At 41.5% G+C, this 25,076-nt stretch overlaps 1 protein-coding gene across 3 annotated transcripts in view; it reads left to right on the plus strand.

Annotated features, from left to right (window-relative positions):
* Window positions 1-25,076, plus strand: part of UST (uronyl 2-sulfotransferase) — a 161,790-nt gene that overhangs the window by 123,647 nt on the left and 13,067 nt on the right. For all 3 annotated transcript variants that reach the window (XM_074580376.1, XM_074580375.1, XM_074580377.1), the window contains exons 6-7: window positions 1,531-1,628; window positions 3,873-4,030. In XM_074580376.1, coding sequence (XP_074436477.1) covers window positions 1,531-1,628; window positions 3,873-4,030 — 256 coding nt within the window. The remainder of the gene's footprint in view (window positions 1-1,530; window positions 1,629-3,872; window positions 4,031-25,076) is intronic.

The following is a 25,076-nucleotide window of genomic DNA, read 5'->3' on the forward strand; positions in this document are numbered from 1 at the left end:
AATGGGGGGCTGATTAGCTTCAGCTCGGAGCCTTGAATGTCAAAATTCAGGTCTTGACCATAAATCTTCTGGTATGTATTTAAGGCAAGCCCTTCTCAGTATGCTTGAATACACTGCGGGGCGCAGGGGAGACAGGTTGTTTGTATCCCAACTGGGAATTTTTATGTTTTATTTGATGGTTCCTCACCCTGTGATTTACTTCCCAGCCCAGCATCTTCTGATGTGCCTATAAAGTCAGATTTACATAAGCGTAAGACAGAGGAGAAAACAGGAACGTACTTTAAAAAGCTTACAGACCCAAATATGACACTAACAAAGTTATGCATGAGGGCCGAAGTTCTGGGAAGAGCTTTTCTGCACTGAGGTGCCAGAAGCAGATGCTGCAGCCAGAGGCCTGTACCCCACGCTGCCTCGGGAGATCAGGGGATGGTCTCCACATGTCCCACGCTGCTGAGCACTTCTGTCTTGCAGAGGACACATTGCCCACTGAAGTGTTTTCTATCGCATTTTATTTACTTGGTGAAGTATGGATTCGATTAGTCATTGGTTTGATATTGATGTGTATCAAGTCTATTGCATTATAAAAGCACGTGTGTTTAAAGAAGAATGAAGATTGAGTTTGCAAAGATGAGATCCTTTTGTCTTTGCTTGTGTTGTCTTGCGCTAGGGGTTTTTTTGCCCTGTACACCTCTTTGGAGTCAGTGGGTCTGCTTGCAGAATAAGGGTCTATTAGACTACATAAGGATAGTGGAATCCAATCGCACTTGCAGGTGTGTTTATTATTGCACTACAGTAAAGCTAGAAATGGAATACGGTTCCTCAGGGTTCAGTAGCTATCCCTAGTCTTTAAAAAATGGTAAACAGCTCCTAATTAGATGAACAATAAATCAGGAAAATTATAAATATTTTCCAATAAGCCCTTTACTCAGTGAAAGTTTACACAAGAGGCTCAGTTCTGAACAAATGAGGAACGTACAGAATTGTAATCAAAAGTGATGTATGTTTTTATATCAAGAGGAAGCTGTGCGAGTTACAGCTTACGTTTATTCATTCCAGTTATTAAATGAAGCAGAATAAAAAAAAAAAATAAAGAAAATAATTGTTGTCTCAATTCGATTTATTCTGACTACTTCAGGTTTCCCCCCAGGGTGTATTTAGAAGAAAGAAGAGTCTGAAAATAATCTCCTGAATATTTTAAATATAACTCAATATGAAAGTTGATCCACGTGTCCCGCTTTGAATCATGCAGTAATCTTAATATAATAATTGTGTTATTTGCAGCAAGAAGAAGAATGTGAGTTTTGCATTCTAGAACAAAATCACTTTTTTTTTCCCCCTCCTGAAACTTTCTCATGCTATTTAGAATTAGATAAATTGACCAGTCAATGACTTTTACGGTATTTGGTATAGCCTCAGCACAATTCTTTGACTCTGAAATGACCATATAAAGTATGACATAAAGAAAACGCTTGTTAATAGAGAAAGGAAAATGCAGTGTTTAACCCTTTTCTTTTGTTTCCTCCCCCACAGGACATTAACGTATGTATCCTTGAAAACTACCCTGAATGTTCCAATCCCAGGTTATTTTACATCATACCGTATTTCTGTGGACAACATCCAAGATGCAGGTAAATATATGCAAGGTATCCCAATTTGGTCAGCAATAGCTATTGCCAACGTTTTGTCAGAAGCTGCTAATAACGAGGCAACGGGTATTTGAAATACAAGAGAAAAGCGTAGTACACTACAGTACACTGTAGTGCCGTTCATGGTAACCATACGCATATCTTTTGGAGGGTAATAAAAATGGACTACTACTCTTCTTTCTTGATGTAATACTTGAATAATTCATCAAATCTGGATGTATTTGTGTGGATTTTTCTTTTCTGATTTGGCAAGGTGATAATAGCAGTGACCGTATGTGCTCTTTACTCATTTTACCTGTGCTGTAATTTTGTAATACGTATTTTAGCTCTGCTCAGGTGCTCATATTAGGTCTATATCTCAGGTTTCTGTGTCCATGTAAGAAATAGTAATCATGCTTAAAACTATGTAAAGTACAGCCTTCTACTGTTCTCATTGAGCTAGCTCATTTTTAGTGTGTCTATTTATGTTATTCTCATATTGCTGTATAATTGATACTGCTTAGTAAACTTTTATGCAATAATAGATGAACAATTTTAAATACCTTCTTGTTTTCAAATACTTTTGTATTGTTGGTCACAGCATGTTCTTTATTTGTGTTTTTTTCAACTTCAAGGTATTCCGTTTATGTATTGTCACCGCTTCTCCATAGTGGAACAACTGCACAAGTCATCAAAAATGTCTTTCAAAAGCCATACCTTTTTGTAGCAGTAATAACAAGTGAAAATGTGTTAATTTTTATGTCTCAGTTTTTAAGTATCTTTGCTGTAAAATATTGCTTTAGTTTTTTGGCATAATCGAAGGTATGATTAACAAACAAAACAATTCATGACTTAATTTTCATTACGCCTCTTTTTTTTTTTTATTGAATTTATTTCGGCCTCATTTGCAAATGCTTATCTTTGCACACTTAACTTGTATATATGAGTAATCCCATGAGCAACAGTGATATGCCTGAATACTTTCACAGCATATCTCTATGAGATTCCCAGGTAGTATATTGAAATACTGCTTTGTAGCTTATTATAGATCTGTCTCCTATCGTCCTCGTGCACTTCCTTCAGCTACTTCCTAGTCTCACAAGGAGCTGCAAGAAGGAGGATAGTAGTATTTATTAGGACACTCTGCTCTTCCAGAACACGGACCAATGCGAAGAAGGTGGTAGGGAATGAAAAACCTTCTCCAGGTCTGCTCTAGTGGGAATGTAGTGCAATGAGCTTTTCTGTGTGTCATGAGGAGAGCTTCTGACAAATGTTGGAAGTTCGCTGTTGCATAGAATGTGCACTAGGCTAATGGGCTCGGGGAAGAGGTGTGATCTCCAGCCCCTGTGAGGTAGCCTGTGTGACTCAAGATGTTCCTCATACTGTCTGGACCCTGGGAAAAAGCTGATTTCCTTTAGTTTAGGACACTGGCATTATATCCCTTATCAATATGAATGCTGACTGCTGTTCCCAGGATATAAATTAATACGAGTTCATCCAAGGGACTTAAGTTTCCTATGCTTATCGAACCTAACTGTGCTTCCATGAAGCTATGAGACAAGCTACTGGTGCCCTGCCAGCTTCTCCCGGTGGGGAAAAAGATAGGGTAACCCTAAAGTGATCTTCAAAACCAGTATCAGTCAGAGCAAACAAAAGCAAATTCTGTGACAGAGCTGCGGGGCAGTCGGGGATAATGGCAGGGAAAGGGAAGCTCCTGGAGCCTTTGGCAGGAGTTAAAATGAAGGACAGGGTGTGAAACAGGCCGGTGGCCTCCTGTGCAGTATTCACTGGGTAACAGCAGGCAGTGGTCACTCACAGCCGTTCTCCTGATGTGGCTTAGGGACCCCGCCACACCTTAGCACCCTTCGTCACCTAGGGAAGTCATTCTTCTTGTGAGATGGACCATGATTCTGAGTCAAAATATTGAAATATTCAGAAGTGTGAGCTTTTAAACAACTTGGTGAAAGATGTCTATTGAACCAAGTACTTCCATGGAGTGATTAACCTCCTTTTAACGTGATCATGTTTTTACATGCCAAACAAAGTCTAGCTGTTGTGCAGAAAGGCTCGGTAAACCGCTCAAGTTTGATGGGGTTTTTTTTAATGCTCTGTTGGAAGTACAACACTGAATATTTTTTTAATTCAGTTGTGTTCTTGGCTTGAATTTCTGAAGTAAATGCATATTTAAACTCTTTTTTTTTTTTTTTTCCCCCCCTCTCCTCTTTCTCCCTGCTTAATTTCATACAGGGAGCCTGGTGAATGGGCCCTTGAAAGAGCAAAGCTGAATGTTAATGAAAATTTTCTGCTTGTGGGCATTCTGGAGGAGTTGGAGGATGTGCTGCTTTTATTAGAAAGATTCTTACCTCATTATTTCAAGGATGTGCTTAGCATCTACAAAAACCCAGGTAACTTTTTCTATTAAAAAGCTATTCATATAGAAACTTTGACAAAACCTGCATGGCTGCTGAAAGGTAAGTGTTTATGTCTTACTGAGTCAATGAAGAGATTTATCTCCCTTTTAGGGAGCAGATTTGATTGATGGGAAAGGGTACATATTCTGCTTTTATTCTTAGTGTTACTGTGTGGTTTTCATTCCTGGGCAAGCACTTGGTGCGCCAGTGATCTTGCCACATGCCAGAAAGCTTCCCGTTTACCACTGGAGTGGCTTTTTCTTCTTTTAGTTCTGTCGTGCTCAGCTCTCAAATAATATTGTCAAAATACTCTCAAAATGGTGTCAGCAATATCTACCTAAGTAAACTTTCAAGAAATGGTTTGGGGTGCTGTACACTTTGGGGGATTCTCCAGTACCAGGATATTTATTTTCCCTCAACCTTGACTAAGAGTTGCTGTGAATATTAACAAATTACAATGAAATGAATCCTCCAGTTAAAGTGAGTTTAGGTAAAGTACAAATAAGAACGCATATTTATAGCACTTAAAGTACAAAGCGTGCTCAGGAGAAAGACTTAGGTGGACTTGAGTAGAGAAGTTAAAACAGAGAGCACTTAATCTAGGCCTTAATTTGCAGCCCCCAGTCACTCTGAAAGGGTTCTCTCTTCTCTGTGTCAGTCCATCCCTCACAATGCTTATATATTGCTGACCTCTTTAGAAGACAGTCTCGCGTGCTATGCCTAAACCAAGAAATACGATGCTTCTGTGGGGCTGTGCATGTCGTTCCAGCAGAACTGATTTCCTTCTTACATTTGGCTGGGCCATCAATATCGTATCAACCAAGGAGGGGTAAAACTTCCCTTCTTGCTTGTTGACTCGTTTGCATTCATGTCAGTGTGAAATGCCTACAGTCACTGAAATGAGTGTTTTATACCAAGTTGTATATCAAAAACACATGGGTCAAAGATCGAATTTTGTTTGTAATCCATGCAGCTGATGACTGGCTTTTGACTGGGAGCAGCTATCACAGTAATCAGTCACTTTGGAGAAATTATGGGTTTCTGTCCATAACCAGGAATTATGGGTGACTGTCCACCAATCCCTGCTTCCAGGATGCATCTTTGAAAATTTTGTATTTAGCAATGATACAGCTATTACAAGAAAAGTGTGGCATTCCTCCTCTGAACATGATTTCAGTGGGTCTTTATCTGTTTGCAGCCGTAGAGTTATTTTGCTCAATAACAGACATAAAGAGAGCATGGTATGGTATTGACATGAAAGCAGTGCCCAGTTTTGGACCAGTTATTTCTCTTTTCTTTGTAAATTAAAAAATAAAAAGATCTATGTTTGTAGTATGTGGAAATCTTCTTAAAGGTTTGCACACTTCAGTCTCAAAGGTTTTCCCATGGGGATGTTAGACAAGAGGGGGGCGGAGGATCAATAGAAGGATGCTCTCTTTGCAATGATCAGACTTTTCTTTGGGAATCGATAGGATTTCCTCAGCTGTTCTGAGCACCACAGATTTTCACGTCTCTTACAATGGGGGAAGGTAACAAAGAGCGCATAGGGTCTCGATTTTCATCAGGGTGCCTTAGAAATCGTCACATGTGAAATAAGCAATCTCCCAGAATCATGAAGCGCTGGATAAACTTTCTCTTCTCTGTGTATATTCCAGTATCTGGGGGAGATTTGATCCCCTATTTCAGGACAGTGATTTCCTTTGGGATTTCATGCATAAGACTGGTTTTGTGTCATGTCTGACGTTTCATTTCTTCAGTATTCCCCATGCAGATTACACTTTTGGCTTATTTTTCCCATTCTCTTACTGACAAGGAACAATAGAAAGGAAACAGTTTCCTTGTGTTAACTCTCTCTTCCTCTTTTCATACATGCATGTGTTTGGGGTTTTTTTCCAGTCATAATTATTTTCAGGTTATTTCTGAGTTGGTGCTAATGCTTACAAGAAACTTAACAGAATCAGCCAGAAAGGAAGAAAGGAAAAAATAATAATAATAATAAAAAAAAATAATCTAAGTGCTATGTAAGAAATCCTACATCGTTCTCCTCAGGGCACCTTAGACCTGATCTGCAACACCCTCTGCTGTTGCATCATGAAGTCCTGGGAAGAAGAGATGTTATTCTGCCCGGCTGTGTGGTGATCCCACAAAGCAGCAGATACTCTGGGCCAAAAGTGACTTTTTTGTTGCATCTAACACTTATGCAATTTATAGTTTTCTGTGCTCACCTGCTGCTCCACCTGAGATACTCTTATGGCAGTCTTTCCTCTTTTTTGTATAAAGAAAGTAAAGCTTTTCCAGAACTTATCTTTTGTCAGTTGAATATATTGAGACAAGAAAAACACAGTGAAGGACCATGTACAGAAAGGTGATTCGCTTCCAGGTCAGTGAATGTCTGCACCAGAGTCCACTGCAATAAGTGGTTCTGGATTAGACACAATTCAAAAATTGGATTTGTAGAGCTGCTTGGAAGCAGAAAGTAACTGAAGGAAAGCAATTTCCATCCAACACTAAAGCATTGCTTTAGTGGATTACGTAGATTGGAAAGCAGAGTAGGGAACTGGTGATTGCTGTCCCACCAACGTCATAATATAAACCAAATTAAAAGCACCTAAACTCTTCCTGTAGGAAGCAAACTGTTGGATGTTATCAAACCCATAAAGTCACGTGTACATTTAAGATATGTCTGCGAGAGTTCTGGGTTAAAACCCTTATTCTTCCCAAAGTTGGGACCCTTCTCCCTTGTTACAGATGCTTTGAGCAGGCACCAGATCACTACAGCTCCCATCCAAGCAACCAGCTTCTTATCGGGAACCTTCAATGTACGTTGATGCTAACAGAAATCAGGAAATCTGGAAACTTTTCCTCACCTCTATTTCTTGGAACCACGCAAGCCATATTCAAGCTTCTTTGTTTCTTCTGTGTCTGTAGTAAAATTTCTCATCAGAGACACCGTGTAACAACGTTTATTAAGGAACTGTTGCTCAGTGTCTTTCTCCTAGGTGGACAACAAAGCCTGTAGCCGTTTTACCTTCAAAAATACTTTGCTGCTGTTGCTCTGAAGCGGAAGATCAGTAAAACTTTGGCTCTACTGATCAGATAGATAGTGGGTCGTTTACATCAGAGAGCACAGAAGCGTGAGTGCGGGTGTCTGTCTCTATATGTAATGACATGGATAACTGCTTAATGCAGTATGACTTGAGTGCTGTTGTCGGTGATCCTAATGATCTGCTTCACATAAGCTGGCAGAATGAAACTGCGAAGAAAGGAAAAATATAAAAAATTTAAATGAATTAAATGCAGTTGACTTGTTCAGACGTTATCGCTAATAGTTGGTTATTGAGATTTTTAATATATTTTGCTTGCCAGCTGCTGTGTATTTGTTCTGTGCTTTCTTCTCTTTTTGACAATGTCGCATTTTGAAGTGCGCACGAATTTTTCTTAAATTTTGCGAGTTTAAAAAAGTTGGCAATTCTGCATTACAGGAAATTATAGTGTCAGAGGACAGTAGGAGGATAATTTTTTCTCATTAAACTTTATTTTTATTCATAAAAAATGTTGCCTTCGGCTAATCCATACGTCAGATATTTTGACTTACTTGTTTCATAGCAATGTGCAACAAAATGTGAAAGCTTGTTGTGGTGCTAAAGTTTTCATTGGAACCAGTCTGGTTTTATCATGTAGAATACTTTAGAGCTGCAGGCTTCCTGTTTTTCTCCTTTTCCACTCTCTCCTTGAAATTAAGTGTTTTCTTAATGTTGGTATCAAGTCAAGAATTGCGAAAGGGCTCTCTTTTTTGCTGCCTGTCTTGTCCAAAATGACAAACTCTTCCTGCCTTGACAGCCAGAACTGCCTTTGACAAGAGATCGGGGCAGAAGGGGTGGAGGCTGGGGCAGATTATTGGATGGACAGATGGATTAATAGATGAGTAGAATAAATAAATAAATAGTGCGTTTATTAGATTTCTTTGCTAACACAGTAAAATTTGCTCAGAATTTTGTCTTTCTTTTTTGCCCCAGCATTGAAGCAGATAGGGTCCAATTGCAGAGCCTTGGATTATATTTACTTCAAAACTTGGAAGTATTCCTTAACTCTTTGAAAGGCCTGAAATAGTTACAGCATAACTTTACGTGTAAAATCTGTCCTCACTCTCGGGAGCTCAACTGAAGGAAAAACAATTGGTCAGTGCTGTTCATTTTTGCTGGCTGTACCTCACTTCCCTAGCCTGGCTGGTAGCCAGAAAGTGGAAAATAATTACCGTTTCTTTTGAAATGGGCACGTGTGGGTTTTGTATCTTTGGTGTTTTTAAGAGGCAGAAAACAGACGCTATACACAGCAAAACATAGAATTTTCTTCTGCCCTGTCAACTTCTGTGACATGGGGTAGAAGTTAACAGCATCTAATGTAAAAGAATAGGCAATAAAATAGTTCTTATCACCTCAGAAATAGCCCGTATCCTCTCACCTTTCTGCAGGAGTTCATAAATTTTCTTTGGCACCAGAAGCCGTATAAAAACACTTCTTCCCAATACCAAAAAAACCCCGTTGTTTCTTGAATGTTATATATTGCATGGAGAATGTATAGATCTTACTCTAAAGCAAGTACTTACTCAAGATTGACTTAAGCTTTTCAAACAGTGAATTTTATTGAGTGCAATGAAATCACTCATGCTGTCAGCTGGAAGAAAATATATTGTTCAGGTAAACCGTAAAATGTGTTTTTTTTGAAAACGCAGTACAAATGTGATTCTCCTTAAGAATCGCATTTTCAGGGGGTGTTTTTAACAGTAGTGGTAGTATTATCCAGGGTAATATAAACTTGCTGATTTTCTAAATCCGTCTTGTTCATGAATACTGGTGACACAGTCTTGACACTTTCTATTTATGAGCTTCCCCTTCTCTTTAAACCCAGTAAGGAGGGAGATGCTGCCATTTGTCGTTATTGCAAGGCTGGGGTCTTGTAAGGCAGACGATAAAGCCGCCTTTGATGGAGTTAGGAAAAGGGTGGGAAACCTTTGCACCGTGCTGAAGATTGCTCCTGTGCAAGGGCAGCACTGAAGGTGGCGTATGCCTTCAGATGATTCCTGCGATGGAAGCGGAAAAGAGCATTTTCCCGCTCCTTGTCAAAATGAAACTCTTTGCAAGTGGAGAAGGTTGGGAGAGGTTTTTCTTTCTTTCCTTATCCCCCCTTCCCAGCCCATCACTTTCTTCGCAGTGCTCCCCATAGTCTGACTGATACCTTTAGTACCAAATTCTTGTGGCAGCCTTTCTCCCACCCTGTTCTTGGGCTGCTCTGGCAAGACGTGGATGCTATGCATTGGGAAATGTTCCGGAACTGAGAGCCATTGCTGGAAAAGTTGCTGTGATATGAAGAAAGCAAAGGGAGGACGGGAAGATCCTACTGTTCTTTTTTCGCTCTGAGAAACTGGAGTGGAAGTCTTTGCAGGCACAACCTCCAAGAGCAAACACTCTGGGTAAGAAATGTTGAAAGAAGTCTGATGGAAGGAGACAGCGCGTTTTGTGCAGTGTCCTTAAATAGTGATCATCTTGTATTCTGCCTTTGTTCAGCACAAAATGAAAGGAAAGAAAAAATATTAGGGCAAGTGATCAGCAGCTTCTAATAGTCTGCCTGCTTCGCCTGAGCTCTGCTTTCTGGAGAGGGTTGTGACTGATCTGTGGAAAGGGAATATCTTGGCTCATCTCTGGTGCACAAATGTACAACCTTTCGCTTTCCTACAAGCATCTGCACTCTTGATGTGAGAATAAAAGCAGCTTGGATTAGATTCAGTTTAAATGCTGGGACTTTTTTGCATCACTTCTTTGCATCTGTTACTTTCTTAAAACAGAATTTGGGAAACCTTTGAACACATTCAAATGTTCAAAAACTTTGGAGACTCCAAACATGCTATTTTTTTTTTTTTTTTTTTGCCTCACACTCTAAAAACAGCTTTGTGCTTTCCCTAGATAATACGCTCAAGAGAAATCACTGTTTATGAAAGTTTTCTACAGAAGAGGAAAATTCTAAATTTCATGTGGAGGTAAAACATGAGGCTGGACTTGGGAAGTAACTTAACTGCATAACACTTTCCATGGCACGTTCCCATCCGTTATGTGAAGCGAGCTGTATGTGCGACTTAAAAATTTGTCCAGAAGGTGGTGTAATCTCCCTGCTTTTTCAGGGCTTTCAGAGGACTTGAACATTGTGCCAGTGGTAATAGCACATGTGAATTTACATTCTGCCTGGGTGGCGTTTTCTTCTTTATCACCCAACATCCTGTTCTGAAAATAGAAAATAAAAATAGGAAATGTGAACAAACCATTCCTTTCTTCTCTCTCTGAAGTCTAAACTTCCAAAATTACATAGAAGAATGCTCTAAAAGAATGTGTATGCTAAAATAGGCAGTTGAAGCTCTAGGAAGAGTGTTAATTGTGGTTTTGTTTCTTGTAAAACAAATTCCCAGTTCTCTGTGTGCAAGAAAGGCAGGGAAAGAGGGAGAGCCACAGCGCGTATCCCCAAAGACATTTGTTCCCAATTAGGTTGAAAGCATCTGGGACATTCTGCACAACTTATCTGCTCCTTAGTTTGTTTTATAAAGCTAAAGGTAGCGTCAAAAGCTGTAGATACGTTATTTAGCTTTTCAGCCATGAAAGTACAAGGTTTGGAGAGCAGGGACAAAACCGGACTCCTGATCTGGGATGCCTTGAAGTTAATGGATGCAGCAATCAGTGATAAGCACAATCAGTGGAAATACCCTGTCTTTATCCAATTTCGTAAAAGGAAAATATGCTGTTTTCTGTCTTTCAGAGTTTTCAAATCCCATTGTGACTAAACTAAGCAGTTTTAAGAATAGGAGCTCTTGGAAGAATTTGAGCACTTCTGGACTTTCTCATGACTCTGTATTTTTCAAAAGGTCCGCTAGGTCTTTGGAAGATTTGTCTCAGAAGCTGAACTTCTCTGTGGCCGCAAAGATTGGCAGCTCGTAACAGCTGCGGTTCTTGTTCTGCTGAGGAAGGTGAAACCACTCCAGACTACGAGTGTGTTGCATGAGAGACATTAACTGTGGCACCAAAAGATTTATCCAAGATAGTATCAGTCTCATTGCTAAAATTCAAGCAACAGTAAAGGTGCGGCAAGAGAGTTTGGCTTGGCTTTCCAAGCCCACATGGAGCTTGTATGCATCCAGGCTCAAGGCTGCTGTATTTAGTGTTCCCTGCTAGCGTGTATGTGTTAGATGGGAGTTAGCACGTACGTGCGTGGTTACACAGCAGAGCGTTTGCCTATAAATACATCTTGTGGCCCAAAGTGAATGGCACATTTTGAGACACAAAGTGAGGTAGCTGACAGCCTGACATGACAATGATACTCACTCCAGGCAAACCTGCTCCCTGAGCTTACAGTGCAGTGAAATGCGATTTACAGGTCCATCTGACAAACGTATCACTATGATTCTGCTTTCTCCCAGAGTCAAGATGAGTGGTTGACTTTGTAAGTACAGCAGCACCAACTGTAGTCACTTAGATCAGGTGAGAAATCGATGCATTTCATATCGGCAGGTTGGGATGGTGGGCATGGTTCATCAGCTGGAGGAATGAGGAGGGACAGTGTGGATCCACAGCACCCCTGCCCAGAGCTTATGGCATTCGAGGCGGTTGGCTGCCTTCCAGGTCTCACCAGTGAATATGGCAAAGAAGAATATGGTTTCTCTGCTTGCCACTTACAGTGCAGATCTTTAAATCCGCATTTTAGGCTTGGATTTCCGTGGGAGTTGAATTTGTAAAGGCTCTGCTCAGAATGAGCTGTAGAGGAAGGTGAAGTCCATGTTCCCTTAAGTCATCCTTTGAAAAACCTAAATCAAATGTTTCTCTTCTACTGAAGTTTCTGGACATGTGAGCTCATAGACCAGCTCTAACAGCCTACAATGTATTGTAGAGATAGGCTAAGTATTTTTTGATAGAATTACTGAATCTTTCCTTTTTTTGTGCTAAAATGCACGTATATACAGAGCGTGTGCTCTGCAGTCTGCCACTTTTTCCTGTTCTTCTCCACCACCTTTTTCATATTGCTCTTTCCCATCATCTGGCAAGGTCTTTACCTGAAGCCAGCACACACTTTATTATTTGCATGCTCTTGTCTGAACCTCTCTGTCACGAGCAGAGTTTCTCGTCCCTAAACTTTCTGTATAATGTGTTTAGACCTATAGGGTTATGAAGGCTGAGACCACCTACAGCATCATCTTTGTCTTTTAGTGCAGTTCCAAAGACTTCAGCTTCCAGATTTTGCATTTCATCCCACAGCTTCACGATGCTTGCATTGTTTCAATTTCCTTTCATCAGATCTATTGATGGGCTGTCTGGTTTTGGACTAAACCCACACAGATGTAATTTCATACTTTGTTGCAGTAAAAACAAAACTTATTTGCGGTCTAAATCCCGAGGGGTCAGTCAGCCAAACCCTTGCATCCCACGTATCAAGAATTCATGCGTATTTTTTGTGTGTGTCGCAAGATCATTTTGAAGGGTTGGTGCTGGTATCTTTCAAGCAACTGTCGTGTTTATCTAATGAGCATATCAGTCACTAGAGATGTTATGGTTTATAACAGTGCTCCTGCTCTTTATCTGAGTTTGATTCCCTGATGCATCTTTTGAACGTTTCCTGTTCCTAGGATTACAAACTGAAAAACCCAGGGACAAGCAGCTTCGTTAAAGCTCTGGCACAGAGACAAAGCTGCGTTCAGATATAGCATTAGCGATATCTCATAAATAATCCGGGGTCACTGATGACAAAACACCACAAACTTTTTAACGACTGACAATTAAAGCTTGCAACAACAGTTCATTCCTTCTTGACTAACTTATTAAATAGAATCGTAATGCTATTTTAATCAGTAACATTCCATCTAAACCTCTTGTTACTGCTTCTGCTTTATAAATAGCATTTGAATAAGAAGTATAGCAGTAACAGGTTATGCAAATTGCTTCTTTGACAACTTTGACCTCTGATTCAGGCGCCAGAAGGCATAGAGGAGGAGGCGGACGGCCATTAAATCCCATTTAATCTGCCTACTTCTGTTCCCAGCTGCAGCTCCAGTGCATTTGCATAGGTCTTCATTTTACCTATATGGAAACAAGCAAGTTGCATGAGGTGTCTGAGGCTGGAATTTGAAAAACTTTTATTAATAAAATAGGACAAAAGAAACTGAGAATTTCGCTCGATTATCATTGTGTCCCATGGTATGTTTTCAGGGTCAGTGTTTGGGGAAAAACATCTTTTAACCGAGCATATTTGGCATTGAAGGCACAGGAACACTATGGAGCAGATCTCAGAGCTGACTATTCACTTTGCTTTTATAATCGTATTTTCAGTCTTCAAAGAAGGCTACTTTGTTTTTCCCTCAGACTAATGGTAAGTCCTGCCCATTGTATCAGTGATAGAATAGGCTACAGGTTAAACTGATCATTCTTATCCCTGGGGCATCTTTCAGGAGCCATGCGAGTACCATGAGACAGTATCTTCAGTGGCTCAGAAATGTTTTGAAAAATATTAAAGGTAAAATAATGACAGAAATGAAATTTAATTATAAAAAAGCTCTTACCTGTAATTTTCGTACAGTAGAGACGAGCAGCCATCCCTAAGGAATCACTTGGGTTTTCACATAAACATTGCAATTTGAAATCAAGTTTTTACAGTGATACAAATGAGCTGCTATAATAATTAAAATGCTGTAATAATTAAAATAAGGAAAACATGAAAGAGCATAAAGTCTGACAAGTTAGGTGTGAAATTACAGCAAGGCGCTTTCTGGCATGCAGCTTGCTAAAGGCATTAAAGTTAATACCGAAAGGTTTTTTTCGACCACATCAGAACTAGGTGGCCCACCAGAGAGTTGGGGAGAGGGAGAGAGTGGTGGGTGGTGGCACGGAGGCACTCTCAGGGAAGAGACATCCCCAGAGTACATCTGTAAATAGACCGGTGACTCCCAGAGAACACAGTGCATTGTGCTCTCAGTCATCTTGAGACCACTGTTATTATTATTAGAAAAGAAGGGGAAAAATTAGTAGAATAAATTCCAGCAAAGTGCAAGAGTTGGCCCTTGATTACAAAGTTATAAGAATTAAAACGAAGGAAATAGATTAGCAGCGTAGCTCTCAGCTGCTACATAGGAGTCCTTCTGGTACGTCTCCCAGCCATCACTCCCGAGGGGAAACCTGCTCACTTGATGCACAGCCTCACACCATGCCTGTGCTCCTTCTGATGAGCCCCGTTGCTTTACCTGCCCTGGGGGCAGTTTGTGGTGCTGGAGGGCTGACCCCTTGCTCTTCCAAGAGTGAGTCTTTCTTGGAGTTTATGTTCCGTACTTCCTTTCCCAGTTGGAATTTCCCAGCCTTTTTATCTGTCCCTCATGAAAGCTTGCTCTCCAAGAAGCTATAGCAAGAGAAGAGGTTTTTTACTAAATATGGCTAGGAAGATTCCTTTTTTCTTGTTTTTTTTCTGTTCTTGGAGTGGAATCACAAATTTACAAATGTAGTAAGAAAGAGCATCCTCCCCTCCGCTGCTCTCTAGGCTCATCTTCCATCTCCTCCCTTTCTTACAAATTGCATTCCCATTGTGTTCTTTAATTAGTATCTTCTTTCCAGTTGGGCTGCTTTTTCTATCTCCAACATTTGCACAATTGTTACTGCACTTTATGAATCTCCTCTTTTGAGTTGTGCTTGTGCTGTTTGGACTCAATTTGAATAATTTTTCAGTTACTTGCAGATGCCATCTGTAATACAGATAGCAGATTTGGTGTTAGGGTGTGGCCTTTTTTTCTCCTCAGCTACCTTTCCTCCTTGGCAGTGTCAGAGGAGTGCTGCTGTCAGAGCTAGTATTCACCAAGGATCTTTTTGGATCTGAAATTGCCAACTCTGCTGTTCAATCAGCAGCTGTTTTGGAAGAACGGAAGGCAGTTAACGTGACCCCAAGCTTTTAAAGGGGTGCATTGGTCACCTGGACAGCAGCAGATGAAAGAATCCAATTTACGTACCGGTAGGAACTATAATAAAGAATGGGTTTAATAGACACTTGGGAAAAGTCAGTTTGTAGAGCCTCACAAATCAACCAGTTCCTTGAAGGAGTCAGCAAGCACAGGGATGTGAGATGGTACGGGTGTGATTTTCAGCGGGATCTCTGTCCAAAAGCTCTTCAAGAAAGTAAGTTGTCAGGATATGAGAGAACATTCTCCTGCAGGATAAAATTGGTTAAAGAGGTATGCATTAATTGTTTGGTAGTCTCCCCTTACTTCAAACAAGCCGGGGAGTCCCGCAGGGACTGTGCACCAGCCTGGGATAATTGTTCTTTTAAAAAGATGAGACTGAGGTGAGAGAGGTCACTGCCGATATGAAATTGCCAGGAAGCAACAAGAACAGCACTGAAGTGTTTTAGTAATCGTAACAAAGCAATGCATTAAAATGCAGCTTACGTGCAGTTCAGGAGGTCTGTCCTCAGCACTCGGGACTGCAGTCCGCTGATGCTCCGGGTCCTGGTCTGTGTCCAGGTTGGTAGGAAAGTGCACAGATTGTCAGATGGGTGGGTATTTTTTTTAATGCGTGGGAAAGCAGATCGCCCTCACCACTGGGCAGCAGCATTTCTATGGCAAAGACATTTTTATGCAAAGCTAGATCAAGCCATGGCTCCGTTTTTCCAGATGGCAGAAAATGATGACGCAGGACAGAAAGGCTAAATCCTGGCTAAATCTCAAGAGCAGCTGAAGGAAAGACATTCACATTTGAGGTGCTGCCCCTGCTACAAAGCAGGGAGTTCATACAGCTGTGGTTCTGATCTACATTTAGTTGTAGGATGGTAGGGAGCATCAGCCCCTGCTCTTGCTCTGATTGATCCTTTCTCTTTCAAATCCATGTTCTGGGTAGCCAAAGGTGGCAAGGATGATAGTGAAGCCAAACAAAGGTAATTTTTCTGTAGAAACAGCAGGCCTCATTTGCCAGCTAGACTTACCAGAAGAAGAAAGAAACTGTTGAGTTGGTCTCTGGTTTTGTAGCAGCGAGCAGCAGCTGTTTTGGTAGCAGTAGCAGCAGCTCATATAACAAATGTTTCATGATGAATGCAAACAAAAGCCAGCCCTGAAATTCCAGCTCCACTATGTACGCATAAAATATAAACCCAGTTCAAAATAACATAACTACTCAACTTAAGGGATTTTTCCCCCCTCTAAATAAATTCCATATGAGCATTAGTGTTTGGTCTGCTTGGTTCTCCAGGGCTCACCCAGAAAACATTTTTATTGAGGGCAAAAACTAAACATAAAAACAGACCAAGAAAAAAATATTTTTAAAAAAAGTGCACATGCAAAGAGGTGTGTGGTTTGGGGGAAGGTTTTGAGAATACTGGATTGAAATTACTGCTGATGTTTGTGAGTTGGCTGAATTCACTTGCTTCCAAAATAGGTCTTGGAGGAATTCTTCGTGCACCTCCGTGCAATTTGGTTTCTGAAGATGACTTGTGGTTGTAAAGGCATCTACATGTTAGGAGAGTGTTATGCCCTCTAGCATGAATCTCTTCCCAGATAGCTAGTGGGAGGACTTTTGGGGAATCCAAGTTGCTGATGAGTGCATACTCAGGGGAAATGAGGGTATTGAAGAGAAAGAAAAAAATCATAAATGGAGACTCAGGAGAAATAGCAGCACTATCCAGGGGGCAGTGCCTTAAATTGTCATCTTCCTCCAATTGCTCAAGTTAAAACAACAAGTAAACCCCAGCATTTACCCGTCCCTCCCTGCTTTGCTGCTTGCTGAAAGCCTGGAGCAGCATCTGTTGTCTGCCTACGCAAGTGCTCCCACTCTGTTCTCAGGCCCTGAAATACTCTCTCTCCACAACCCATTTGCTTCCCCGTGGCTTTCTTTGACTCCTCTGGTCTGGCTTCCCTGTAGCTATGGGATTAATCAGCTCTGGGCACCCACCATAGGAAGAAGCCTTATTTCTTGTGTTCTGCCATATCAATGATAAAACAGTATACCCTATTCTGGTGCCTTTTGCAGCATGATTCCGTCTAATACTTTTTCTGTGGTGAAAATCTTAAATGAGGTAATTGTAGTGGTCTGTCTTCTTCCATAGTGTTTCTTTCAATTGAGTTTCGGAGGGTCTGTGCAGTTGTGTTGCTGTGCGATGTATTGCTGTGCTGAGGGTACATGCGTACCTGTAAGTCATTATGAGCGTTACATTTTTGGTATTACAAAGCATGCAAACACAGGGCTTAGAACGAAATCTGTATACTTGTTTTGGTCTTTGCGCCTTCTGCTGCTTGACTGCTTTGATTCGTTTCCAAACAGTCAGCTACGTTATTTGATTTCTTGCTTTCTGTGGAGCGGAAGGGAGAAAAGGAGATGGATAAAGTGCACCGTCGGACCTAGCAAAAAAAGAGGGGGCTGGGGGTGTTTCATTGTTTGCTTGTTTCTAGTCATAAAGAAGTGCAACACAAGTTACTGGGAGAGCCCGGTGGTGGGTTGTGTTGAGGGAAGACGTGGAGCGCGCTGGTTTTGCTGCAGCAGAGCATTTGGTGCTTGCCTGCCTTGCAAGGAGCACCTGTGGGCCAGAGCCCCCAGCGCTTTGCGGAGCTGCACTCTCGGGGCTTTTGGGATGTTAGGAAGTTTGGAGGTTTACTGCTTGGGCAAGAACATGTGCTTTTTCTGTTACATAAAATGAGAGTGTGGGATTAATGTGTGGCTGTTATATAATATACATCTCCTAAAAGCTGGTGGAAATTGGACATGACAGGAATGAGAGCGTAGCCAAAGCAAATGTATTTAAAATGTTGAATGAAAATATTCACAGAAAACTCTGTTTTAACCTAAAGACCACTAAATATTTTGCTGGGCATTGAAGTCTTATTTTTATTTTTCAAGTTTTCTTCCGCTCTCCACTGTCCTTGTAAGAGCTCTGCCAATTTCACAGTAGCCGTGACTGATCTTTGAAGGGTCTTCAGGCAGCTGACAAACCTGGTTTACTTCGCTGGGTATTGACATTACTTAATGTCAGGTGCTTAAATTATGTACCAGGGAAACTGAACTCTCAGCATGATCAGCGAAGAGAGGTGAATGGCTGTTTATCTCTCTCGGGGTTGGTTTGATGCCCTGAGCACTGCCTGGAGTTCAGCAGCAGGAATATTTCTCACTCGTGCTGTATACTGCTGTACAGTTGGGTAGAGATGGATGTTGGCAAGGAGTTGGCACGCAATAGCGTTTGTAGGAGCAAGGATGAAGTATGCATATAAAAACAAAGTTTATATCATGCCGCCTTAGTGCTCTCCTTGTCTATCCAGTAGATAGATCTGTGCATCATTGAGTGCTATTTGAGCTAAGCTTTTGGTGGAATTGTTGGGGTGGTTTTGTGGGGTTCATTTGGGTTTTTTAGCACCCTTGGTAGTATCTTTTCCTGCAGTGTTTCCAGGAGCAATGTCTGTGACCTGGTTGCCTGTGGGGCAAAGAAACACAGCAGAAGCCCAGGACTTACTTGCCAAGAGCAAAGGAGATGAATGAAGCAGAAGATCTATTCTAGTCAACTCTCGAGAAACCCCTGTGTGGTGACCAAAGCAGCTGCCAGGAAGAGTGCTTAGCATGAATGAACTGCAGAAGACAGGGAACCTGGGGAAGGAGTTTGGATAGTAAAACTATGAAGGCATCTTGAAGAGGGTGAAGCATGGCAGGATCAGCTGGATTAAGGGACGATGGTCAAACCAAGCTGCTCAGGTACTTGGCAGCGAGATAATTTCACTGTTTGCTTCCTCCATGTTCTCTCCAAGGTTTTTTGGATGCAGCACATGTGAGATGTGTCTCTGGTCTTGCACTGTCCGCAGCTTATGTTTCAGTGTTTGAGAAGTCCTCGATCTGTTTTTCTGCACTGAATCCTGGTTCACAGGGACTAGTGTTTGTCCAGTTTCACCATAGAGGTATCAGGTAATAATGTTTTCCATGTCTTCCTTAGGGTTATTATTTCAATATTTGTGGATCCTTCAGGTGTGGGGGTTTCTTCCCTCTAGATTCTTATCCTGTCCATTCCCATTCTTAATTTAGTTTAGTAAGTTGTAAATTCAGTGGTAAATTTTGAGTGCCTGTGATGGCAATTAAAAGGCATTAGGGACAGGGTGTAATCTGGGAATCCTGGATGCTAGATAGCACTTTGAAGAGGTCATGGGCTTTCCTGATTTTGGGTGCTTAGTTTAGCCCATGATTTTGTGTGTTAAACCAGTCAATTTTCTTTAACAACCAGGTGAGATGCTTAGTGTGGAGGATGTATATCCTTTTTAAGAACAATGAAACAGATTTCTGTTGTTAAGATTATTTTGGTCTGTTTGCAAATGGCAAGTTTTCTTTCCAGTCGTCATGGCGAAAAAGGGTGAGATGAGTGCTGTTGGTGTCCAGACCCTTGGGAAAAAGACATTATTCTGATAGGCATATAGATGTATGCACATATGTACAGACATCCTGATATATGTATATATTCTGATATACCAAGAATAGCTCCCATGGGACTGCAAACCCTTTTCAAAATCAACCATTTTCAGCTCTTAGTAGCTGAAAATAAGAGGAACAAATTGCAGCTCATACAACTTCGCCTGTTTGGTGCAGCTATACCAATGCAGGTGGCTAATAGCAAGAAACCTCAGTCTGTTGTCATACTTTAGCCAACAGCTTACCAAAAATGTCAGTCTGGTTCATCTAGAACTCTTACTAACAGAAGAGCGGTGAAGTTACAAAGCATGTTTGTGTGTATATTGAATTTCAGCATTTACTTGTTTTAGCATTTACTTATTTTAGAAGCGCTGTCTTCTGGTGCTGGTGCAATATGGCATCTGGTCCCTGGTAGGCTCCGGTCCTTTGTGCAGTTGTGGAACACGCTATTTAGCCTATTTTAAGGGCAGACTCACCACTTAGCCGAAGGTTCTGCTTTGAATTGCTGAAAATAATTTTCCTTGGTGCATGTTTTTGCAAGCTACTTGTAGAAATCAATGGTTTGAGTTCCTGCTTAATTCAGCTATTCAGTTCACAGGCTGCTTCTGTTATCCTTCCAGACCACATCTTGGTGTACATCCCACTTGTTCAACAGGTTTTGTTTTAACAGAAATAAAGTTAGTGCATAGACATTTTGTATCTCATGTGCAGAAAGGGAAAAATTCCAAGTCCCACACATCTTTTCATATTGTATACACATGTGTGAGTAATTTTGTGAAGAAATGGCATATGATACATTGGTATATTTTATTAGCAATTGGCAATGCCAGACCAACATTTTGATTTCAAAGTAGTGGCAGAACTTACATAGATTGCCACTAAAATCAAAGGCTGAATCTTGCACCGCATCCCTGTTTCTAAGTCTTAGCAGACGGACTGGATAATCAAAGGCAAAAGAGATACAACAAAAGTATTTTAATAAACAGATGTCACCCACTTTAAAGTGTTGAATCTCAGTTTAATTTTTCCCATGCTACATAAATAGTCCCTTCACTTCCTTCAGCCTTGTGGTTTTTCATTTCCCACTGTTATTCAGACCAAATGAAAAAAATTTTAAAAAAAGCAGTTATATTTATGAAGACTCTATATTTGCTCAGTTTAGGGGCTTTCGTTTCTTCAGTAAATGTACTTAAGAAAATTAAATGCTCTGTGAATGTGCCAGAAATGCTGTCAAGCAGTGTGGCAAGCAGAGGGATGAAGCGTCAGCTGAACGTGATGTGCCGGGGTTACCGTGTTTGTTTAGAAACTGATGACCATAGTCACTGGCCACACCAGAGCAGCCTGTGAGGAACGTATTTTTAAAGAGCTCAGAGTCACAATTTCGTATTCCCAGCACCCGCGGGCTTACAGGAGAACTTGGCCTCCATCTAGACGCTGAACTGGGTTCTGTGACCCATATACTCAGCACTAAGACCAAACCTGGTTACATGCGTTGGTCTCCCAATGAGCGCTGAGCCTAGGACAAAACATGTGCCGTGTGCAAGTGCATATACACATCCAACGTGATAAGTGTCCCTTCTATGAAAACGTACGCCAAGCCTCCCAGAGATGAATTTTTTATTTTTTTGGACAGGCCTTTGCGAAGCTCCCTTGACTTTAACTTTTTTTTTCTCGTTGTTTTTGTTACTATGGAAACCCTGAATGTACCATTCTCTCAGATAACTTTTTCATCATGTTTTCCACAGAACTTTGTTAAAATATTCTGTTTAAAAATATATATACATATCAGTGGTGCATTCTGTCTGTGGATTTTAAAAAGCTGAACATTTATGGTTTCAGGATTTCTTTGAAGTGTTGGGCAGGAGTGAAATGTAAGCATTTATTCTTCTGGTAAGCTAGGCAAATTGAATAGGATTTCATAGATTCAGAATCAGATTTGTTGTTTTGAGGAATTTCTGTTGAAATTGGGCACTGAAATTTTAACTCTTGGTTCTTAATGATATTTTCTGTTACTTTACCATGCAAGTTAAATTTACGTATAGGTTTCCCTCGTGCTCTTAGAATTAGCCTATGAAGTTGAAGAAATCTCTTGCCCTTTTTTTTGTTAAAGAAGTATTCTCAACCTGTTCTTTGGAACAAGCAACATTTCAAATCTGTGGTAAAGGCACATAGGGTATAATTTACTTCTGATTCTTAAATACGAAAAAGTTAAAATTAGTTATGTTTTATGGCTTTTTAACCACAAATTGCAGTGTTTTCCATTAATTATTTGTATTTCTAATTACACCACCTCAAAAGGGATCTAACAGATTTAGAAAAGGTACAAAGCAGGAGCGAGGGGGATGGTCAGGGACATGGCGTGGCTTTCATAGGAAAACAAATTTAATAGACAGACCTCTGAGTTTGGAAAAGGGACAACCGAAGTGGGAAGTGCTAGAAACAAAAAATGAACTGTGCAAAGAGATTGAATGCAGAATGATTAGTCTTGATTTCTCAGGGAGAATCAGTTTTTAAAAGTTTAAAACAGATATGGAATCACTTAGGTTGGGAAAGACCTTTAAGGTCATCAAGTCCAACCATTAACCTAACACTGCCAAGTCCACCACTAAACCATGTCCCTAAATGCCACATCTACACGTCTTTTAAAAACCTCCAGGCATGGTGATTCAACCACTTCCCTGGGCAGCCTGTTCCAATGTTTGATAACCCTTTCAGTGAAGAAATTTTTCCTAAGATCCATTCTAAACCTCCCTGGTGCAACTTGAGGGCATTTCCTCTCGTCCTATCGCTTGTTACTTGGGAGAAGAGACCAACCCTCACCTCACAGGTAGTCCAGAGAGCGACAAGATCTCCCCTCAGCTTCCTTTTCTCCAGGCTGAACAAGCCAGCAGCAGAAGCTGCGAGACAGCACTGGGGGAAGACACGGTCTGTGCCTCTGCCACTCCTCCTGCAAGCATCCACTGCTAGTCACCACTCATTTGAATTAATTTGAACTCACTATAGTGACTAAGTGGGTACTTCAGCTGATCCGTTGTGCCTGCTATATGCATTAGGTATGTATTTTGTGTGTATTTTAAATTTCCTCAGTGTGCCAGGTTTGCCCACACCTGACAGCAGCCATTTTTACTCTGCTGGCTCTGAATGGGTTCGAGCTAACTTTCTTGATAGCAGCCCAGATAGTGCTGTGCTTTGGATCTGTGGTATTTTGGCTGCTGCTGAGCAGAGCTCACACGGCGTCAAGGCCTGCTCTGCTTCTCGCTCTGCCCCCTCGGTCAGTAGGCTGGGGGTGGGCAAGAGGCTGGGAGGGGAAGACAGCCAGGACAACTGACCCAAATTGGTCAAAGGGCTAGTCCATAACTTATAATGCCATGCTCAGCAATAAAAGCAGGGGCGGAGGAGGAAGAAGGGGAGGTTTTGGCTTCCAAGGTGGCCATTGCTCAGAGACTGGCTGGGCATTGGTCTGTCTGTGGGAGGTGGTGAGGGCTTTCCTTTGCATCGCTTTTTTTTTTCCCCGCCTGTTAAACTGTCCTTATCTCTACCCACAAGTTTGCTCGCTTTCATTCTTGCTGTTCTCTTCCTCATCCCATTGTAGGGATGGTGGGGGGTGGAGCAAGTGGCCACGTGGGTTCTTGGGGGCTGGCTGGGGTCAACCCAGCACAACAGGGTTTCTCTCTTTATCTTGATACAACTCTTAACGCGTGTCTCGTGAATAATGTTGGGGGCCTTTATTTTGCCACTCCTGACGATCACAATGTATAAAATGTCAATATTCTTCAACAAAAGCCTGGTTTGTTGCAGGTTTAGGGCTCTTTTTAGTAACCTTGCTTCCTTCCAAAATTGCTTTTTCTTGAAGAGTTCTTCCTAATTCCTGTCACATCCTTCCTGGTTTCTGTTCCATTTTATCCTCATTCAGAGGTGTTAATGTTTACATGTGCCCATAAATACCAGAACGGAAAAAGACAGCAGGTCGTTTTATCTCCTGTTTTCTTAAGCACAAGGGAAAGTTTTGTGCAGTATAACCTTGAAGCGCGGTAGTCATTAAGTCAGGGCTAGTATTGTCATTAAATCAAAACAGTGCAGCCATCCTGAAAACTTTGATACTAGCCAGTCTCTCTAAGACTGGAATGAAATTACTGATTGAAACACTGCAGACATAAGACAATTTACAGGACTAAGTGCAGGAGCAGTGGATTTTCGTACCCTGTAAATCTCCTGTTCTGATTCATAGTTGTTTTCACAGTACTCAGCTAATTCCTTTAACCTGCAATAGAGTTAAGGCTACTGGGAATATATGTCCTGTAAACAAGGTGATAGATGGCAGAATGATGTGTCTCTTCCCTGTCAGCACAGTAATGCTAAATGTGAGTTGAATTAAAAAGGATCATTGAGCAAATACTGTTTCCTCAATGGATTGCTCTTGGCACTGACACACGAGCGGGAACAGTCAAGGTGTGCTGGAGCTGGTCACATAAATCATTGAAGACAGATGAGAGGTACTCCGGGGGGGCTGTCTTTGCTACTGGCTGGTGCAGATGCACAGGGTGCGAAGGGAGGCCTTCATCTGCAAAGATCTCGGTCTTATGTGTCAGAAATGCCATTTCCCCCCTTCTTCAGGAGGAAAATCTATTGCCTGGACTACAGAGCGAGCACGTGCAGGTGTAAATGTCTGTGGTATTTGAACAGCATCTAAATACGTCCTGTATTCATTTATATTAACCCGAGCAGATTGAAATCACACTTCTCCTTGAATTGGGGCCTGCTTCTGAAAACTCTCAGACATATAAATAATTGCTAGGGGAAGTCTGCCACAGCTCATGTGAGTCACTACGTCCTGTGATACAGCCTCTGAGGTAGCTCACCCACCCAGGCGCCCTGGCCCTCAGAATCAAATGGGTCACGCCAGACCTAGGGATTTTCTGCTACCATTTTCAAGTCCTCGTCCCTCACCTGTGGCTGCACTGATAAAGAAGTGCTGAGATTGGCACGAAGAGCCACCACGTGCGTCTCTGTGTAACTTCTGCAACAGCATCTGCCTGGGAGGTTTCAGGGAGGGCCACAACCTCTCGACTTGCAGCGAACTCCAAGTGTTCCAAGCTCCCCATCTCAGAGCAGGGCTGCGGGCTCTCTTACAGAGACAGCAAAAAGCCCAGGTGTGAATTCACCTTGACTTGGCTTTAATGACTTTGTGAAATCCAGAGGAGCATCGGTCACTGTGAAGTCCTGAGATGGCTAAATGTTTGGCTTATTTATCTGTCTTCAAGGTCTGCAAGGTCTTTTTATGAGTGAGGACACTCACCCTTCACGTGAGCTTATTAGTGCAGGCATGGAGGGGAGCAGTGCATCGCCTAGGGGTTCCTGGAAGGAGGGAAAGATGCATTCTTGTTTCTGGTTCATTGTAACCTTGGGGGACGTGAAGACCCTGGCAGCCTTAGAGCTTTAGCCCTGTTGAGACATTTTACTTTGCCTTCTAGCCTGAACGGTAGAGGATCAAGACGTTCCCTCTGCAGGAAAAGCATGGGGTGGGAATTGCATTAGCCACACCAGGAGATTACTCTCCTCTCCCAGGACTTCCAGTTAATATAATTCCCCTTCTTTTTAGTTTT

Source organism: Larus michahellis, chromosome 3, assembly GCF_964199755.1.
Source record: "Larus michahellis chromosome 3, bLarMic1.1, whole genome shotgun sequence".
NCBI classification, from domain to species: domain Eukaryota; kingdom Metazoa; phylum Chordata; class Aves; order Charadriiformes; family Laridae; genus Larus; species Larus michahellis.